Source organism: Lytechinus variegatus, chromosome 1 (genome assembly GCF_018143015.1).
Source record: "Lytechinus variegatus isolate NC3 chromosome 1, Lvar_3.0, whole genome shotgun sequence".
Lineage (NCBI taxonomy): Eukaryota > Metazoa > Echinodermata > Echinoidea > Temnopleuroida > Toxopneustidae > Lytechinus > Lytechinus variegatus.
Genome location: NC_054740.1, coordinates 55,858,433 through 55,880,457, shown reverse-complemented (window position 1 = coordinate 55,880,457; position 22,025 = coordinate 55,858,433). Strand labels below are relative to the sequence as shown.

The window sequence follows — 22,025 nt, the reverse complement described above, 5'->3', positions numbered from 1 at the left end:
AAAAGACAAGAGGACAAAAATTCAAGTGAGCGAGCAAGAGAGAGAGAGGCAAGATGAAACACAACAAGAGTCGGGCTGAGGATTTTGATCACCAGGGGCAGAAACTCCAACCAAACTACAAGAATTATGAAAAAGGAAAAAAGTAGGTGTATCTTCTCCTTCTTCATTTGAACAAATCATTTCCCTTCCTCTATACGTTCCAAGGATGTGAGGGGGTAGCCATGTTTATTAAAGAGAGAAAACGTTTCAGTTAAAGCTGATAAAAAGAACCAAGTGAAAGAGTCTTTTCAATGAGAAAGCCTTTGTATATATAAAACTCTTTTGAGCGTGCTCTACATTTTGATATGAAATAAGATGCTGGAGAGCTGGTATTCTGCATCCAAGGAAACAACACAGTAATAGGCCACTTTCATTTCATTTCATCGTTTTTCTTTCTTTCAGTATACGTGGGTGGTTTATTGCTGTAGTGTGTACTCGGTCCCTGAAAGTGATAACGACGAAAATCACAACTGATGGTAAAGACATTTTATTTGGTCTCAACCTCTATTATTGGACACACTTTTATTTCAAATGTGCTTTTAAGGAAGAAAAATAAATAAAAAAGGTTATAGAGAGCTAGTTATTGAAGCTACTTGGCAAAGGTCTGTGGCCCATCTTTTACCACCAATCACTACTCATATCATGAAATACATGATATAAACTTGTTTCATAAAGTAAAATGTGCATAGGTTTTAAGTTAAGATGAAACAGAGTTGCAAACAATGTTTAAATTTGGAGTACATAATCTCCAGAATTTTTTTTCTCTAAAATAATTCATGTACTATTTTTAATGAAAATAAAGTAATAATAAAGAAAGTCATTCAAAATCAATTACATACCCAACAGAATTGTAAGAACTCCCAATGTGTTAGAGAAACAAATAAACAAATTGTTATTCAAATAAATGAGATGGCAATTCCTAAATTGCAAAAATATCAAACAGATGTATCTAACAGATGTAAACTCGTCATGATGACAATTGATTGATACTTTATATAATCATACAATGCAACTTAAACTGATTAAAAAATATATATTGTAGAACCAATATTCAAAACCCCCTGCATCTGATTCTATCACTTGAACTCTAATAATCTCATCAAACTCTATATCTTTTGATGCCTTAAATCTCCTATATTAAGAATTGAGGTTAATACGGCCCTAGATGATCATGTGATAAATCAACATCCGTTATACTCTACTGAATGAATGGACTCTGCCAAACGCATTCTATTTTAGAAACAAATGGCTCAACGAAAGGTTTATGAGGATTTAACTATTTATACCCCTTTCATAAAAGCAATTATGCGGCTAATAGCAGCATCATTTGGACGTAAAATCGGAGGAGGACCAGAGTTATCCGCATTATTTTGATGCTGCAATTATCCGCATAATAGCGGCATCGGGACCAGATTTTGACTTTATGAACGCATTTCCAAATAATGCGGATAACTGCCATGGTGCAGTCACAAGGTCACCCTTTTCCAACACAACCGCATCGGAGGGGGCGTGTGCAGTTGTCATGACGATTATCCGCCTTTTTCAGGACGGGTGCTCGTGAAAATAGTGCGGATTATTTTCGGAGTTTGTGAAAGCAATTTTTATTGAATTATCCGCATTACTCTAAGGCGGCTAATTGGAGGATGGGTTTATGAAAGGGGTAAAAATTCAGTCTCTATATAAAAATTTGCAGAACGAAGTATCATTTTTCCATGAAGGACTATCATACGATCCAGATTTTGTAATAATTGTTTCCCTATACATATGAAAATAAAATTTATGTTTTTTTTAATGGTATTTTCTAAAATTGATGGCCTACTATTTCTTCATTCATTTTATTTTTCTCTGAAAAAAGGAATATGTACGTTAAATCACAATATTTATTTATCAATCAATTACTTAATTGATATTCATTCATTAATTCCATTTATTTATCTATTTATTTATTTATTCATTTATTTATTGGTTTTCTCTATTTTATACTGAATAAAATAACATACACTTAAAGGTCAAAAATAACTATTTTTCAAGTTAAGCAGATGATGCAACTAAAAGGAATTTATATTGCAATTTTCTGATAATGAAATAGTTTGTGACTTTGAAAAAATGCATATCGGTAAAAGAAGAAAAAGAAAAATAAGGTTAGGAGAATGTTCACCTCTCCCAAGCTAAAATAAAGCCATAAAAAAAGCATAGTTACTAGGCTCCTATGTCCATTAATCATTGCAGCGTTTCCAAGAAATCAAATTTTCTTTCATCTCTTTCATCGAATGCCAATTGCTAACTACCCATATCCGATGGTCCGAAAGTATCTACTGTCTCTGGTAAATAAATATGGCCATACTATCTCCTATTAAACAATCTAATTGAATCGTGATGCATCGGGTTGCACACCTGAGAGGTGTATCACCTGTCTGTAAAACAATTCAATGGGTCAATTCCATCACACCATAGTCGGTTACAACCCTCAATCAACTCACTCTGGCAATTACAACATTTCGATGAGTGCAACAAGGACGTAATTCTTGAGGTGGAACTTCCCCAACTCCATTTTTTTTTTCGTGTTTCTCTCGCATTTCAAGCCCACCTACTGCGCAGTTTCAGCCAGGAAGTTGCCGGCAATGTGAGCATGGGAGGGGCATATAAAAAAAGGATTGATTGATTCTTTTTTTCCATGCAAAAAACTGATCATACAACATAAAATATATTGACAATACTTCACAGTACAATAACAATAAACAATCATTGCATGGGAGGGGGCAGTCATAAGCACAAAGGCTTGAAAAAGGACGCCCCTCGAGAAAGACTACGGCCCTGAATATACATCGATATAAGTCCACATTTGAAAATTACAGTAAAAGCAGGGCCAAAGGAAAACACAGCAAGCATGTCAAGAATAATCTAATGATAATAACACACCAGCCGCGTGTCGATTAATATTACTTTGTTTTACAGATACGTACAAACACACAAAAAAAACCTGTGTAAGCAGGCCTACATACATGCAGTATGATGAAATAATGATGTAACAATATCTTAAATCAAAGTGCTAATAATAAGAAAGCTGTTCATATCTTGATCTACCTTCAATTACAATCAAATTTCAATCTAGACGGTTATGCAAATTCGTCTTTCAATTTTTCAACAAGCATTTCTTAATTGCAGTTGACAAGACATCATTGCAAGGTTGAAAAAAGTCAATCAAATTGAAGCGACATTGTCAACATCAACGCATTCCTTTCCACACAAATGGTTGAGAGCTAGGAGGACATTAAATCTCCAACTCCGATACATCAATCATACTGTCTGGTAGAGACTCGAGAACCATAAGAAAGTATCTCTTTCATGCTAAAGGCAGTGATGGCATTTGCTTAGAGCTAAAAGGGAGTAACTTTTGTTGATTTCAACTCACAACAACCAGTGCACAACCAGATGAGAGCGAAAAGGAAGTATCTATCTATTTCAGACTGAATGCAGAAAGTAAAATCTCTCAGCTGACACGGGGGAGGGTTTCATGAAAGTTGTCAGCACTGACAAGTTGCCTATCTCTGGTAGTTACCATAGTAACAGTTGCGGTCTCGTGATTCCTAGCCGCTCAACATGTAGGACCCCAAGGAAGAACAGCAGTATTATGCAAATACAGCTGAATTGGGTGATCCTCTGTTATTGTATGTATCTCTCTTGTATATTCAGAGCTGCCAAGTTGTATTTTGCATTTTCAGTATTCTTATCCCCCAAAATCAGTATTTTGACCCAAAAATCCGTATTTTTACCATGAGATAAATATGCATGCATAATGGCAAAGTTCGATCACTTCTTACATTATTTTGCGCCCCACATCGTCGCACACGAGACCGAAAGCTTCAGTCTAGATTTGGTTGTTCCGCTGAACTGCGTTGGCTGACTCACCCATACATAGACTGAAGAAATTGGAGGCCCGTACGTACAGACAACGTATTAGCAGTAACGTTAGATCTAACATTCGACGGAAACCTGTTTTTTTTTCGATCGTTTTTTTGCACATAAAACCATAAAATATCACATTATGAAAAAGAAATTGTATCCATATTTACGGAAAAATGTATGAAATTCAGAAATATCGTACCTTAGACCGCAGTTACGGCTAATTCGTTTCAAATTATGATCGAAACATCGTCATCTTCGATCCTTCCGTCGGTCAACGTAAGTTGCCATCTTGGATGACGTCATCATCCTTACAGACGTATTTACCAGTCGCAAAATATCGCGATTTGAGCCGCTGCTTTGCGCTTGTAAACGTAAACTACATGCGTGCGCTCGGAACTTGTCACCCGCATTGATTCGCCACGATATCGAAAATTCTAATCGGAAAGCCTTGATGAAAGCATAACTCATTGAACGTAGAGGGCAGCAACACACGGAATACCTTTTCTTCTCTCATTTGTTTTTCCCGTATTTTATCATGAAAAAGCGTACTGCCGTATTTTAAATTGATTTCCGTATGAAATACGGAAAAATCGTACTACTTGGCAGCTCTGTATATTGTATATTTTTAATCTGATTTCAGAAATCAAACAAAAGGATTTCACTAATATTATCAGTGCTAACAACTTCATGAAATACCCCCCTTGACAATGCAATAACATTGTGTGCTATATCATGCTATATCAACATCATACTACATACTAGTCTAATGGTACACATGGAAAATCATCTATAAACTTTTCAAAGAAGACTTCAATCACCATCATCTCTCGTCTCAACGCACTCTCCACCAATAAGTAAAAGTGACAGGACTTACTGAGAACCTGGAGTTGACGACATAAACTTTCAACTTAGCAAGTTTAAGGTAGTGCTGCCGGCAGCCATTCAAGTGTTGTATCAATATTCAACGCGACATAGGAATGAATCATTCAATGTTTGTGGCATCCACCCTATCCTCTATACGGACAAGAGAATGACAGGTGCATATATGCAAATGAGATAAGCCCTGGAAGCAATTAAAGCATCCCTGTCAATCAGGCCTGTACCCACTGGACAATCAATCTGGTCAATAAACATTGAATAATTAAAGCACTTAGTAAAACCATGGACATGGTAAAACCTATCATTAATTTTGTGGAGGTATTGTAGCTCAGTGGAGTGGAGAAATCTCTTGACTTTGAACCACAAGGTCCAGAGAGAGTTCAAATCCCATTACTATTGATAATAATAATGATATTATTATTATTTTTATCACCATCATTGTCATTATTAGCATTATTATTATCATCATCATCATCATCATTATTTGATGAGGATAAAAGCATGATAAAATACTAGTTGCTGATTTTTTTTTTTTTTTTGGGGGGGGGGGTGGGGGCAAATGTTGATTTTCTTGGGTGACTGAGACTGAGACTCTGAATAATAAGTGGCTTCATTACAAACAATAAAAAATATTATCAATACACTCATACATGAATTTGTATGAGAAACAAGCCAAAACTGTTTATGAATGGAAAAAAAAAGCTTCTTCGGAAAAGTGAATGAAAAATTCAAAGCTATGGAAATACTCCCTGGAGCTATTCCATTAACTCTTTCACACTACCATAAGATTGATACTATACTAATCACCTGTATCATAAACAGCAGTCCATTAAGGATATTCAATGGCAACAAAATAATCTTTCACATTATCATGCCATATCTCATTTAATTTGGCAGCTAAGAGAAGATGAAGTAATAAAACTCAACTCAACGCATCAATGATCAAGATATGACTCACTCACATATTTTTCAAATCATTCCTTTTTTGTTTTAAAAGGTAAATAGTTTGATTCAAAACTATAAAGTGACAGAGGGAAATTGATATCAAGTACAGACCCGTGGTATTTCGTTGTTATTTTTATCAAGTGCACTGGGCTGTCAGGTAAATATGAACATGGGCAGTGCTATATCAGTAGGGGCACCCCTCCAAGTAGCCCCCCCCCCACAAAAAAAAGAGGCAGAAAAGGGCAGAAAGAATATATACAAAAAAATCTATGGGTAATGTAACTCCTACTTTCAATTGAGAACAAAAATGATATCTAATTATGCCCCCACCCCACCCCATTCAAAATGCCCTGATACCTTGATGTCACTAGGGAGTTTGGATGAAGGCGGGGGGGGAGACATGAATATCAATTAGGTTACCAGTATCCACTTGCGAGAAGTAAAGTCATTTCTAGTACATTAGTAATCACTAATAATCAATATTTTCTTAACACCCACAGAAGAAAAGTTTGTTACCACCATTACTTTACACATTTTTATTTCACCACATCCAGGGACCTCCTTTGATGTGGATTTGTCTTCATTAGATTCAAACGACACACAATCTCCGAGGACAGAAGATAACTTTTTGTGGAATGAAACTCATTTAAAGGTCAGAAGCGATCCAAGCTGGAAGTCTTCGATGATGCCTTTGCACATCCGCTGTCACATGACCTGTATGTATTGTCTCAAATCTCATGTTTTTACAACGAAAGATAAAACGAGGACAGACATGTTCATTCTTGTGACACGTGAGCTTAATGGTGTCAGATCATCAACATTGCCAGACGTATCATGACAAGGTATCATGACATACATCCATCGGGTGACAGTTACTGGGACTAAAGGATTCAACTGAAACCCCATCCTGAGATCTGTTGCAATGCAGGCTTACTTCCTATCGACTTACGTGAAAACATTCTTCATGTCTTTAAGCGGTTCCTTAATAATCCATTCCAGAAAAAAGTAAAGAATTAAAATCAATAGGTCATCATAATACAGAATGATGTTCTAGAAAATGACTTCAGTTTCATTTTGTTTCAACCCTACCCCCCCCCCATCTGAATGTTCCAAAATTCTAATTTGTAGCTCTCCATCTTTTTATTTTCTATATTTGAAAAGTGACTAAATGTTGTTATTTCTCCCTATAACACTATAATTCACAACAACAAAAAACCTCCAGTGCATTTCTTTCACAAATTCATCTAAAAATGTGTAATACACAAACATCAACTGAAATAACAATTTCACCCCAATCCTACAAGAAATACAAATTATTCTTGCCATTATTATCTGAAAAAGGGCTACATATTGCTTTATTTTCATTCTCATTTCATTTCAGTTTACTTTTTTTATATCTTTATTAGCTCATCTGGATTTTACGACCACCGACTTTCCTATAGAGCAACAATCCAGAAACATATCAAGTATATAGAAAGTGAATGACTCATAAGTGAATGTTCCAATCCCATGAAATTAATGAAAAACATCATGAAATAATCAGAAGAGATTTGATATTTTGATAATTACATTGACAGATCAAGGAGGCCATCTGGTTTGAATTCCAACTAGCTACCCTCCTACTTATTTCCCCAATTAACACTTCCATGCAAACATGTAAAAGTACAGAACACACAACCAAAAAAGTCTTCTCTCTACATGATATCGAGAAGACAAAGCACATTTGATCTTATGATCTAGGTTTTTGTTACCAATGAAGGCATTGATTACTATTAGCAATCAATTGTAAAATTGTACAATTGATCACTGAGCTTAGTAATAAGGGCTCCATGTCATTCCTACAGTGCCTAAAATGCATCATTTATATACATATTAACAGTTACAGACCAGTAAACAGTTACGGAATTGTCTGTAACCAACAGTTTCTTTGGAGCCACTGGGTTAACAATGCGTGTTCCACAACTACCACCGTGTCATAAGATATCCAATCAACCCATAAATTAATCATGAAGAGAGAGAGAGATTCTGATTACCGTTTACTGGTAAAGGTGGACCTGTGGATGACTTCCGCCATTCTTAGTTTTCAGCTTCCTCGAACCAGATAACGTTATAACCCCCCCGCTGAACACCCCCCAAAACAAATCGCAAGCAAAGAAGTCCCGCAAGATGCTGATGGAGATCACGTGTCTTGTGATAGAGTCTTAAAGCTCACGTTGACGGTCTTGTTAAATGAATTCCCGGTATTCACCAGAAGCTTGCCACATGATCTATACCAACAGGGATTGTCTCAAGTTGAAAGAAGAGCTTGGTGAGCCAATGCTACTCTCTGTTGTCTGGAAATGCATCAAAGACAATCGCTATCTTCCACTAAGCTACAGTGTTTACCATCTATACCCTGCTTGTCATGGGAATGTTAAACCTATTTGTTGATTCGAAGACTGTTTAATTGAGGAAATGACAGAGCCATCCAAAGTAAACATTCGGTTAGTCCATGTCCAATGGATGCAGCAGCCGATAAAATATTTTCTTCTTACGAGGTGATACCTGATACATCTACTTCACTCAAGTATAGAGTAGAGTGTAACTTCCTGCTTTAAGATGTGATATAACACTCATCAGTCATCTGATATTAATTCTAATAAAAAGATTTGAAATACAGCTAACAGCACTTTGAATGAGGGCAATGCAAATACCCTTGATAATCGTCTGATCCTGCGTCTGAAAGAACAGGTAATAGCAAACTGTTATCCATATCCTGCAGCCACTTTCAAAGAATTACAGTGCTCATTCCATACATGCCTACCGCTATGTCGCGAGACAAAAGGCAATGTAGGCTCACAAAATTGCAATGTCCACAAGCTATATTCTGCCTACATCACGATCGTTTCCAAATCCCAGCCCATCCAGAAGAAATGAAAACTGTCCTATTAGGCGACATCCAAACTAAGCCTTGCCGGATCAAGCACTAAAGGTCACCATTAGGCCTAGTCACTCCCGACGACATTAGACTGTCCCGCTTTACAGATGGCACCCTTAAAATGGACTCCTAGCTGAAAAGAGAGGCGGTTTCGTCAATAGTGACTAAACCCAAATTATGAATCACTGACTCATGTTCTACAAGGGGTGGAGGGAACTGGACAACAAAATAATCAGTTAATTTCTCTTCCAAGTACTTATTAAGATCGCCCCTGTAAATGAACTCCCTTCAGAGCAGGAAGAACCGAGTTGACAAGTTATAGGAGATAATTAGGTGATGAACTAACTCCTGTTTTTCTTGCTCCATGTTTTGGGGACGTCCGCCAAACTTGAAGAGCCACATCAGTCTCTTGCTGATTCCAGCGTGTGCGAAAACTGTACTCCAGAGGAAATGGACATTTGATAGAGATGAAACCAATTGCCTCCTTTGATATGAAACCACCTCTCGAAAGACAGAAAATACATAAGTTTGATATCTCCCGGGATATATTTTTGATTGCTTTCAACACTCTGAGGGCTCCGGGAGTCATGTGATGCCTTAAAGTACTTGTGAAACCAACTTTTTCCGTGGGAAAGATACTTCACAAGAATTTAAAGCTTCTCATACATAAACCTATGGTATTAATGGTTTCAGAACTCTTCAAGAGTCTTCTGATATGAAACCAGGGGCCTGTAACACAAAACTTTGCATTCATGGCAGAGCATTCTTTTACGATTGATTACACTGACTACAATGTGCAATCAATCGTGAAAATCATGTGTACAATCAATAACTAACCTTTGTGATACAGAACCATGGATCATCAAACTTTAATAATCAAATTGATACCCCTTTCATAAACCCAATTAAAATGAATTAGGCGGCTAATAGCAGCATAATTTGGTCGTAAAATTGGAGGAGGACAAGAGTTATCTGCATTACTCTGATGCTGCTATTATCCGCATAATAGCGGCATAGGGATAAGATTTTGAGTTTATGAACGCATTTCCAAATAATGCGGATAATTGCCATGGTGCGGTCACAAGGTCACCCTTTTCCAACACAACCGCATCGGAGGGGGCGTGTCCAGTTGTCATGGCGATTATCCGCCTTTTTCAGGACGGGCGCTCGTAAAAATAATGCGGCTTATTTTCGGAGTTTATGAACGCAATTTTTATTGAATTATCCGCATTACTCTTAGGCGGCTAATTGGAGGATAGGTTTATGAAAAGGGTATGAATTTTGATAAATGTTGATTTTTCATCAAGTTCTAGTTTCTGTTTTTAAATAACACTGCAGTTTAATCTCATAAGTATATATTTTAATGGGGACCAATAAAATGGAAATCGATTGGACATTGTAAACATGGTTGCAAAATATGATATACTACTATAATGTAGGAGCTGGGCCCTGCAACATAAAATATTAAAATCGACTGTACAGTGCAACGTAAGTGTAAATCTATGGCAAGCCATGCACATAAAGTTACAATCGATTGTATATATCGATCGTTTCTTTTTGTGTAATTCCCCCAGATAGAATTATATTTTACAATGTATTTCTATGGGATATTCATTCCCAAACATGAATAAATAAAGTATGGCATGACTTGTTTCAACTTGAATCTTTCAACATGATGATTCTTGGCTAAAAAAGATCATTACTTGGTTGCAACGGGGGGGGATATAGATGTACAGTTGTGCTAAAAATTTAGTTATCCCACCACAAAATGCATGCACTCCTTAGATCATACTAGGGCCGTCTGCACCATCCTGAGTTTTTAATTTCTGATCCGGCAAATTATCACAATCTGAACAATCTCGAGATTTTTTAAAATGGAGACACAATAATCGCGCTAGTTCATAGGATTAATCTCGAGATTGCAATCCCAAGTCAACTTGGGATTATTTGCAAAATAGCGAGCTATTTTACAAATTATCACGCTAATTCGTAGGTGCAGACGCACTCGGGATTATTTATTCACGGCGTCAGACCATAATGCATCGATACCTCGCTTGAGAAGGAATAGCTCTTCTTGCGATGGTGGAGACGGGGTTTCTTGAATCACAAGATTAATCGCGAAGAGGGTGAGCAAACTTGGGATGGTGCAGCACGGCCTACAGAGTGTTGAACAGAGACAACAACACTACAATGTTCTGCGAGCTCAGAGAAACAAACTTTATTTATTTAATCCCCTGACTTCACAATCACCTATCTAAAACTTGGCAGAATTTGAACACTTTAAATACATTCACTTTCTGGGTCACTAACTTTTATTCACCACTGTATATCCTAAAAATTAGTTAGATTACAGTGAGAGAAGTAAGACATTGAGAAAAGTAAGACATGACCTGCCCTACATTTCATATTTCATTCAAACAAAAATCAATCATTATATTACAACATTGCAATTATTCAAATGCCTTTAGCGGGAAATATTAGAAGAGTCTACTCTGCATCAAATTCAAGTACACATTAGCCATTTACTTCCTAATATATAACCAAACATATTTCGATTCAAAAAGTGACATAAACTTGAAATTGAATATTACATGGTTTGGAGATGCTTCTGACACTTAAAATGTCAGTCACAATCTCAGATTTATGTCAATTTTAATTTAGGATATAATCATTTCAAAGAAATGTAGATGGCAGAAATATGTACAGAATTTGAGGGAACTCTTGAAATGGAAAACAGTAATAGCTAAATTGGTAAGATGTTAGGAGTATACTGCCAGCTAATGTTAGCCCCTGGGGCCCGTTGCAGAAAGAGTTGCGTTTAAACGCAAGTCAAACAATCAATCGCGAGTCCCAAATGCACGCCGTTGATTGGTTGAAAATCAAGTTGTGCATGATTTTTAGAGTTGCAGGGGCTAACATTAGCTGGTCATATATTCTGGTTTATAGAGAGATACAAATATAATGGCCGACTGTAAGTAATGGATTTCCTTTTATTCTGATCAAAATATGGGCAGGCATGCCTCATTTCTTTTTTTTTTTTGCTTTTACATCTTGAAGTTTATTCAACAAATAAGACCTCAATAAATCATAATTCCCTGTAAATTAAAAGAAAATCATCATGAGAAGTACTTGGATTCTGAAACCATATTTCAACATTCCAGAAAGTAGGCTATATTCCCAAGAGCATTTCCTACATTCATGTGTGCATGTATTTTCATTTTATATCGATTGTTGGAAAAATACGGTGCATCCAACAAAAAACGAAACCGAGATTTATCAATGATTTATCATAACGTAATCACAAATAGAATAGACAAATGACCTACCATTGTAAAGCTTAGAATCTCCTCTTTCATCTGAAATTACTTATACTATTTCTCATTCATGTATGAGTGAGCAAAAACAATTTGAAGAGGGGATATCAGAAAGTTATTGGCGGGCTGTATCTGGGTTTCAAAAAGAAAACCACATTTTTTAAAAAGTACCATATCTGTACTTTAATTTGATACCTCAATTACAGAAAATGGTCAAGAAAGATCTGGTTGTTTTTAATGAAGGCTTGAATTTCAATAATTTCATAAAATTAAGAGGTTTCACAGGCTAGCGTTCAAACTCACTTGACACTCCATTTTGTTGACGATCAGCCATGCATTAAGTCTTTTGTTACCATGCGATAGCTTCTGTGAAAACCGGTGAAAACATGTTAATTCAATGAAATTATGAAAATACAAGCATTGTTTCGAGGGAACATAACTTTTTTACTTTTTGACCATTTTTTGTGATTAAGGTATCAAATAAAAGAGCAGATATTGTACTTTTTAGGCATGTGATTTTCTTTTTGAAATTCAGATACCCCTGCCAAATGAGTTTTTGGTATCTTTCATCAAATTGTTTTTGAGGGCAACAAAATAGTGCAAACGACCAAGAATTAATGTGACGCTGTCCATTTTAAGCAAGAAAAGTTCTCAAAGCTCAGTGACACAAAGTCTAATGCCATTTCAGCTCCAACCAGAAAAAAGAACAACACATTAATATTTCTGACATTCGATACCACAGGCCTTCTCACTTCAAATTCAAATTGAGGTTTGTTTTTCTTCAATATCTGCAAGAAAGATGATATCACATGAAATGAGGATCGAGATGTAATGGGAGATGACAAACAAAAGGGACGTAAAAGGGCATCATGAGAGATAAACAGACAAACATTTTGATTCACAAGGGTCAAAATAAGAAAGGTTGTTCTCCAATACCATACAGACACACAGAAGACGATATGAGATAGGTGATGGAGAATCAATCAAATGAGATTTATCAAAACATGATCCATGAGATGCGGAGCATTGTGGCCCAGTGGATTGGTCTTCTGACTTTGAAACAGGGGGTCGTGGGTTCGAATCCCAGCCATGGCGTGATTTCCTTCAGCAAGAAAACTATCCTCAATGTGTTGCACTCAACCCAGGTGAAGTGAATGGGTACCTGGTAGGAAGAAATTTCTTGAATGCTTGAGCGCCTAGGCAGCCTAGCTAAAGCCGGGGTAATAACAATAGCAGGGCCCGCTGGGAGATCAGTTCCCGAACTGAAGTGGCTTTCCTGGGTAAATATACCTATATTATTATTATTATGATTCAAAGTAAGATTGGTTTGATCAGGTTCATATCAGGGAAATGATTCCTAAAACTGTTAGTAAAGTCATGCACAGTTTTATGCACAACTTTACGTACGATTGGAACATGTTCTTAGGTCGTAGGTAGTCTGCAGGGACAGACCCTGATTGAAACAATGATCAACAAGTGGGCCTCCATGCAAAGACTAGCACACACAAAACTTGCCGAGACTGAGAGGGCCTTTAGTACACAAGGCATTGTAGGTTGCACATTCAGACCCTTAACTTAAGTGAAGTGTTTGCACAGCAGACTATGTACTAGGTCAGCTGCATATCATTTAGCACAATAGAGAATCACCAGTCGTGCATAAAGTCATTCCTGAATTTAAACAGTTAAAAGTTATGGGACAGCTCCCAGCAATTTTTGACTGTTTGTAAGTAATGAAATTAGGACACGATTTATTACAAAAACATGAACAATTTGTAAGACAATTACACATGCAATTTAAATGATATTGGAACAGTGAGTTCAAACTTCAAAGTTTTCAATTTCATCTTTTTCCCACTAAATCCTGTTGGAAAATTATGTATTTAACAGGCTGCCATATATCCTATATATCCAATCCCCTAAGGCAAAACTTTCACTTGAGTGATTGCATGAAATATGACGAGCTTATCAGGAGTGAGCAAACATTAGTATATTTGGGATCCAAGTTTAAAGGTAAATGCTAGTTTTGGTAACGATATCAAAATGAGTTCGTACAGAATCCAATAATGACCACCAAAGTGTCTGTTTGTATAAATAAAACTTATGTGCCAAAGGATTCTGGAAGAAATTGTGTAATTGCTGAGAAATCAACAAATAAGCACAGGATTCGGGTAGAGCGTCGGGCCCGACATTCAAAGCAATAATTATACACTGTCCCACGTGCGCTTATCTGTGTTGGGGATCTTCAGTCTGAACATTTTTCAGCGTAGATTTCAAGATTTCACAAAGTTCAGTTTTATATGTAACTGTACCAGATATAGACCCTCGATGATATACTGACAATTAAGCCTTGTTTTACAGACTTTCTCATGAAATCAGTGTTTACTGCAACTACTGGAATTTCTCTTAAAGGGGAAGTTCACCCTGACAAAAAGTTTATTGTAAAAATAGCACAAAAAATAATAAAAAATATTGCCGAAGGTTTGAGAAAAATTCATCAAATAATTAAAAAGTTATTAGAATTTCAATTATTTGATTTGTGACGTCATATGCGAGCAGCATTCCTACATAGCGAATGGTAAAAATCAATGAAATGTCATTTTCTCAGAAAATTGAAAATGGTTTTCACTGTAACTTTTGTATATCAATAGACAAATCATTTCATACCCGATCATGAAAAGAAAACAAAATGAAGTCATCAGGAACCATACAAAATTTGAAATTCATACATTTTATATTACATAACACATGGGGCAGCTGCTCGTTTATGACGTCACAAATCCAAAATTTTGAACTCTAATAACTTTCTTACTCTTTAACGGATTTTCCTCAAACCTTCACCAATATTTTTTACTATTTTTTCTGCTATTTTCACAACAAAGTTTTCTTCAGGGTGAACTTCCCCTTTAAAGATGTAAGAATTATGGCATCAAAATCAACAACACTGAAAGCCTCACCTTCACTATGCACATGATGTAAATTAAACAACATATCCAATTTCCTTAGTGAACTGCATTAAGTTTATAAGTGCACCAAAGATTTGTGACGTCATATGCGAGCAGCATTCCTACATAGCGAATGGTAAAAATCAATGAAATGTCATTTTCTCAGAAAATTGAAAATGGTTTTCACTGTAACTTTTGTATATCAATAGACAAATCATTTCATACCCGATCATGAAAAGAAAACAAAATGAAGTCATCAGGAACCATACAAAATTTGAAATTCATACATTTTATATTACATAACACATGGGGCAGCTGCTCGTTTATGACGTCACAAATCCAAAATTTTGAACTCTAATAACTTTCTTACTCTTTAACGGATTTTCCTCAAACCTTCACCAATATTTTTTACTATTTTTTCTGCTATTTTCACAACAAAGTTTTCTTCAGGGTGAACTTCCCCTTTAAAGATGTAAGAGTTATGGCATCAAAATCAACAACACTGAAAGCCTCACCTTCACTATGCACATGATGTAAATTAAACAACATATCCAATTTCCTTAGTGAACTGCATTAAGTTTATAAGTGCACCAAAGATTAATCATGCACAACATAGATTGATCATGCATGACAAAGATTAAAGTTAGGAGTGGGATGTAAATGTCAGAATTTTTTTTTTTGCCAGGAAATGTAACTAGGAATACTCACAGATTGCTCTTTTTTTATTGTTATCAAGCTTTTTATGCATTTTTATAACTAAACTAAAGAATATGTATTTATGATTGCTTGCAGTCACTGTTTTTCCCTTTTGGACTAAGACGAAATATACTTTTCTTTTTAGTTTCTATAACTAGTCTCATCTTGCCTTTGATTATGTAACTATATTGGTCTTTCATGAATTCCTCGTTTTAATTGGATGAGTTACCAAAAGATTGTCCAGTCACAGAGGCAATTCTAACTCGAGACAAACAAAAACTTTAAACATTACTCAAATGACATTCCATCAGTCAGTTTGGAGTTAATTTCATGGGTGTGACTCTAGCAACTTTAAGTTAACTTTCCTACATATTTTAGCATTTTGAAAAACTATCCTCCAAAAAACAACATTTTGCTTTTGTAATTTCACCTTCTTTCAATGAATTTCCTACTCAAGTCTAAAATCTTATCCTGACATGCCTATCGACTCCTTACAGGAAGAAAAATATAACAGTATACCAAAACCCTGGTCAAAAAGATATTTGATATTTCTTTGCTACAATACAGTATAGATTCTCTTTTTTCAGTTTGGATTCAATAGTAAGAGCAAAACACTTAAGAGTATCCACCCATCCAAACTTTGGATGCTATTGGAAACAATCTAACGTCACTGAACTGGAAGTGCCCTAAACTAGAATCAAAATAGGGAGTGAAAGATTGGAAAACACTCAAATGTTTTCCCCCAGACCTTTGGGGGAAACCACCTGACAAACAATATTTCAAGATTTCACAATCTCCTCCTATTTGTTTGCTTTTAAAGATAGAGAGTTTCTTTCAGTTCTACAATTTGAAATCAATGGGTCATCTGTCATAAGTTAAAATTTCATTTCATTTTTTTTTTTTTTTGGGGGGGGGGGCTTGTTAAAGTTAATGCAATTGTCAATCTTCAAGAAATATGTCATGTTTGAAAATTTATTTTGTAACTTACAGTATGTAGAATAAAGCATCAAACATTTTTTTCACCATAACAAAAATAATATAAAAAAACAATTTTGAACCGTCTATATCAAATGAAACCTATCACACCCTTTTAGTGTCTACTACTTGAAGTAGGATACGAAATATATAAGGAAAGACAGTGCAAAACAAAATCAACCTTTACTTATTACAATAAAAAATAAAAATATTATTTGCAGAATTTGGACCCTACCTAAACTCTAACCCAAACACTAACAGAAACAAAAAAAAACCCAAAAGTGCAGAGATCTACACCAAACCTGTACCCTCAGAATCATCTTAATAATGACTCTGAAAGGAAGAAAATCTTGGGTATTAATTACCTTACTGGATTGTGATAATCAACATCGCTAGCCCTCCAAACTCGTCAGTAATGAGTTGGCTGACGATGATCACGGATAGGCTATTTCGAGCAGTCTTGCGCTAATCAACAATTTCCCCAATTGAAGCAATTAAGACCGGCCGCTGGGCACGGCTACTTGCAAGAACTGAGCTGACGGCACACACCCATCCAAAGATGAGGTGAGGGTCAAAAGGTTGTGTATAGGTTTGAATCTTGTTCTACAGGCACTAATTTAAACATACTGATTGGGTTACTCAATAGATTTCAGGCCATTCCAGGAAAAAACATTAACCATGGCTACAAATGAAGGGGAAAATGTTAAAGAGAAATTCCAGTAGTTGCAGTAAACACTGATTTCATGAGAAAGTCTGTAAAACAAGACTTGATTGTCAGTATATCATCGAGGATCTAGATCTGGTACAGTTACATTAACAGAACGTTGTGAAATCTTGAAATCTACGCTGAAAAATGTTCACACCGAAGATCCCCAACACAGATAAGCGCACGTGGGACAATGTACAATTATTGCTTAGAGCGCCCGGCCCGACGCTCTACCCGAATCCTGTGCTTATTTGCTGATTTCTCAGCAATTACACAATTTCTTCCAGAATCCTTTGGCACATGCGTTTTATTCATACAAACAGACACTTTGGTGGTCATTTCATTGGATTCTGTACGAACTCATTTTGATATCGTTACCAAAACTAGCATTTACCTTTAATCTATACAGAGTAAGGACTCGAGTGTAATTGGAAAGATGAGCACAGTAAATAATGCAATGTAATGCTTTCCTATCAGATTCTAAACATGAGCACATATATATATCTATAAAACTAAATATAATTTGATGCATCGGTCTGTTCAAACAAAAGAAAATCTAGCATGTAGAGTACATGTATATTGCAGAGTACATATTAATTTTCAACATAACACCTAAAAAGGCATTTTTAACTCGTTGGGCCTACTTTTAGTATGCACCCAGACCAAGTCATTAATGCAAGTAAAGCCCCTTTCACAATTGGTGGTGCGACTGCTTACAACCGATGCAATTGTGTGCAACACATATTGTGACCAAATGATCGCAAGAGCAATTGTGAAAGCCCCTGAAGGGATACCACAGAGGAATGATAATGTTAAGTGAAAATGGAAAATTGTTGTGTGTCGCAGAAAACCTCTATCCATGCGAAGTTCCAGGAATCCAATAGTTAAAGGTATCTCCGACTCCTGTACAAGATCCATAAATGTTACGACAGCTTCCCGTGGCATATAAATATCTAAACATCAATAAGTATCTCGAGGATGACATATCCTCGAAATACAGAATCAACAAGCGTGACTGTCTCTTCTGCTTTATAAATACGCAAAGGCATCTCTGTTTACACCGGGCTCCAGTCACGGTTAATTCCTTTTACAAATTTTTCACCCCGAAAAATTGTAAAAACACAACACTCTTTACTCGAGAAGTTTGACAGGAGTAAGTGCAGAAATGGAAAGATGAGAGGGAATTTTTTATTTTGTGTTTCCTCTGTTATGTATCAATGTAGCTATGGTGATGCTTCATCCGCAGCGCAAGATCACTTATCTCCTTAACAGCGAAGAACATATTTTTCAAATATATTGTCATGGACTGCAAAAAGTTCAGAGTAAAATTGATTATTTCCAAGAATCACTTATCATTGAGTTATGTAGGTCCAAAACAATGGAATGAGATTCCCCAAATAATAACTAAATCACAATTTATATCTTCCTTTAGAAAACAAAACAAAAATTTTCTAGTAAATAATTATTAATTTTTTGCAGTTGATATCAATGCATTACTTGTACCGAATCTACCCCCCCCCCCCCCCCTTCGATTCGTGTCTGTTTGTATTCTTTGTTGTTTTTTTCTCCTTTTTCCTACGTTGAATTTACTATAATGATATGACATTCTGTTTTTTGTTTGTTTTTTTGTTCAATATTGTTGTCTTTTGACTATGTTTTTGGCGATCCAGCCTTACAGGTTTCTTATAACCTTCATGGAAAGCCACGCAATTTATTTTATTATCTAATCACATTATTTGATGTTTCTTTGTATTTTTATCCTATTTTGCGAAATAAAGATTGAATTGAATTGTAGAATGAACTGCATTGTTGGAATATTTCGACTTTTTCAAATATATTGTCATGGACTGCAAAAAGTTCAGAGTAAAATTGATTATTTCCAAGAATCAGTTAATGATACCTTGCCTGTAGCTGACATGTGTGGTGTAGCACGGGCATATTTTTGACGACACAACATTTTCTCTGGCGACAATGGCTCGGGGCTTTATTTCGTCTACGAAATAGGGTTAGGGTTGCAATAGGGTGTCATGTTAGGTTTAGGATAGTGTTAAATCCATGGTTGAAGTTGGTCATTCCGTTTGTGTTTGGAAATTTTTAGCAGAGCAAATGTCCTGGAACCCTAATTCTGTAGTTATCCCCAGAATAATCATCAAAATAAAATCAGGAATCTTCTTTGAATTCAATATTAGCTAGATAAGTGTCTGTCGCTTCATTTTGAGAAATAAACTAATTGTGCATTTATGGGGACGGGGGGGGGGGGGCATACCCTAGAGTCTGATATCTGGCTGGCAAACTCAGAAAAGGTACCCATTTTACAGATTTGAGGTTATTTATCATACCACTAACATATCCCTACAATTTTAGTTTTCAACCATCTTAAACTACCTTTTATCTCCTGGTTCAGCATTAAAACAGCAATTAAGTTGACCCCCCCTCCCCATCCTACAGATATTGGTAATCATACCTGACTTGACCCTTGGTGTTCTTCAGAACCATGGCTGCATAGGACTGACTGACACCAACAAGACTCTTGCCATCGACTTCGATGATCTGGTCATTCACCTTAATCCTAGAAGAAAAAGAGGGGAAAAAATTATCAATAATTATGAAATCAAATTTAGTAAAATCCTAGGACCTGTTTAAGTATGCAACTACCTTTTAATTGCATACCCTACACTTCAGACCCTCTGTGTATATATATATTTTTCAGGCTCCCTGATCATTGCCTGTATGGCTATCATTCAACTTTTCAGTTAAAAAACATATTTCATCCAGGGGAGCATTTCATGAAAAGACTTGTTTGACGTTTTATCCGACAGTTACCATGGTAACAGTGCTTCTTATCCAATCAAAAATCAAGGAAATTGTCAGATCTGACAACTTTTCAGATGAAAAATGTTGATGAAACGCTCCCAAAGTAGATCCAACTCGGGCCAGGAGGGTGACTCTGCCTCCAATATCATTGTCTAGTTCCAAACACCAGAGGGAGCCATACTATATAGAAAATCATTCTTGGACGCCTCTCTTCATTTCGTGGTGTCTGTTTTGAAGCACATATTGATTGAACCTTAAGGCTATCTAACCTTGATATTCTGTCACATTGTCAATCATTCTAATCTATTCTTTAACAACATATCAACTCCAGATGATACCTGCCCAGGGTATCTTCTTGTCTGTCACTGAAATTTGCAACCAGGATATATACCTTTCTATGGTCTATTTCAAATTATTAGTGCCTCAGCTATCAATGCCCCTTAAGCTTCCTTTAAAAAAGGGCATCCATTAAATTGGAAATAAACTCAAGTCATTAAATATAATGACCCTTGAAAAATAGCTATTCAAAAACCTGTAGTGTGAAGGGACATATAGGTGTGATGAGATTTAATCTAGATTGAATATCAACAATTTAATAAGTCAATAAAACAAATATACAAATTACAATTTTTTCAACATATCATACACGTGTAACATAAAATAACGAAGTAACATAAAAAAAAGCTCATCAAAATAGAAAGCAATATAGCAGGAGATGTCAATAATGCAACCTGCAAAGACAAAAGGGACAGTATCTTATATATTTCTCACATTTATTTTCAAGAGATAACAAATGATATCTTATTAGTCTATAAAGTCACATCACACATTTTTTACATATTTGCATTATTTTTTAAAAAACCTTGAGATTCCTTACTCTTAAAATTGAATGAATTTTCAAAGAAAAAAATATAAAGGACAATGACTTTCAACCACCTTCATTGCTGTGGAAGCTATTGGGAAGTGGAAATACTAAGCCAGTAGTGAAGCAGCAATCAATATAACAATGTCAATAAACTCTAAGCACCAGAGAGAAGAGACAATTGACAAATCATCCTCAAACCATTTGGAGGATCCTCCAACATCACTTTCATCAAATGAAATATATCCCAATCTCTTCTGAAGGCTTCAAGGAAATTCACAGAGTTTCCACTCAAGTTTAAAAGTGTTTGACGTGACAATAATTGCAAGAAAACATCAAACACCATGTGAAATGAAAAAATTGTATTTGATTACAATGATGTAATCGATAGTCATTTCATTTAGTTTACAGACTGGGGGAATTGTGGCAAATTTGTGGGTGTGTGTGTAGGTCGACACCCTAAATTCCCAGGATTTAAACTAAATCCAAATCTGCCGTGAATAGCAAACAGCCGAATATTAGATTCAGATTTAAACATAGAGGATTTAATTATAAATCTAAGGTTTGAATTAGATCTTTTGAAATTTCAAAAATAATCCTTGAGATTAAACATGAATCCAATATTTGGTTGGTCAACACTACCAGCCGATCTGAATTAGTTTTATGTGTGTCCGATACAAATAAAGCAGAGCCAAGAAATCTTTCATTTATAGCTATGTTGCCGCAGTTACAAATATTTCAGGAATATAATTTCAAATCATTATTTTGGGAAAATTTTATCAATTTTGTCCCAACTTCAGAAAAAAAAATTCTCTACAGGGTTAGTGAAATCTTGAAAACAAGATGTTACCACTTTCGTGTTCAAATTATATTAAAAAAAAACTTTACCAGGGCACCGTCCATGGAGGATTATTATTGTTACGGAGGGGGGGGGGGTGCTGAGCATAGTTACACCCCCTAACAATAATAGATAATCCTCTGTGGCAAGGTCCATGTGCTTTACAGATCCCCAATTGAATTTAATTTAATT

General features: G+C 35.8%; 1 protein-coding gene across 11 annotated transcripts in view; it reads right to left on the bottom strand.

Annotated features, from left to right (window-relative positions):
* Positions 1–22,025, bottom strand: part of LOC121417485 (neurabin-1-like) — a 96,844-nt gene that overhangs the window by 52,230 nt on the left and 22,589 nt on the right. For 9 of the 11 annotated variants that reach the window (XM_041611208.1, XM_041611234.1, XM_041611241.1 and 6 more), the window contains exon 3: positions 19,784–19,888. In XM_041611208.1, coding sequence (XP_041467142.1) covers positions 19,784–19,888 — 105 coding nt within the window. Of the gene's footprint in view, positions 1–4,819; positions 4,858–7,802; positions 9,085–19,783; positions 19,889–22,025 lie in introns of those variants that run through there. The other 2 variants (XM_041611266.1, XM_041611276.1) reach the window with 2 other exon arrangements.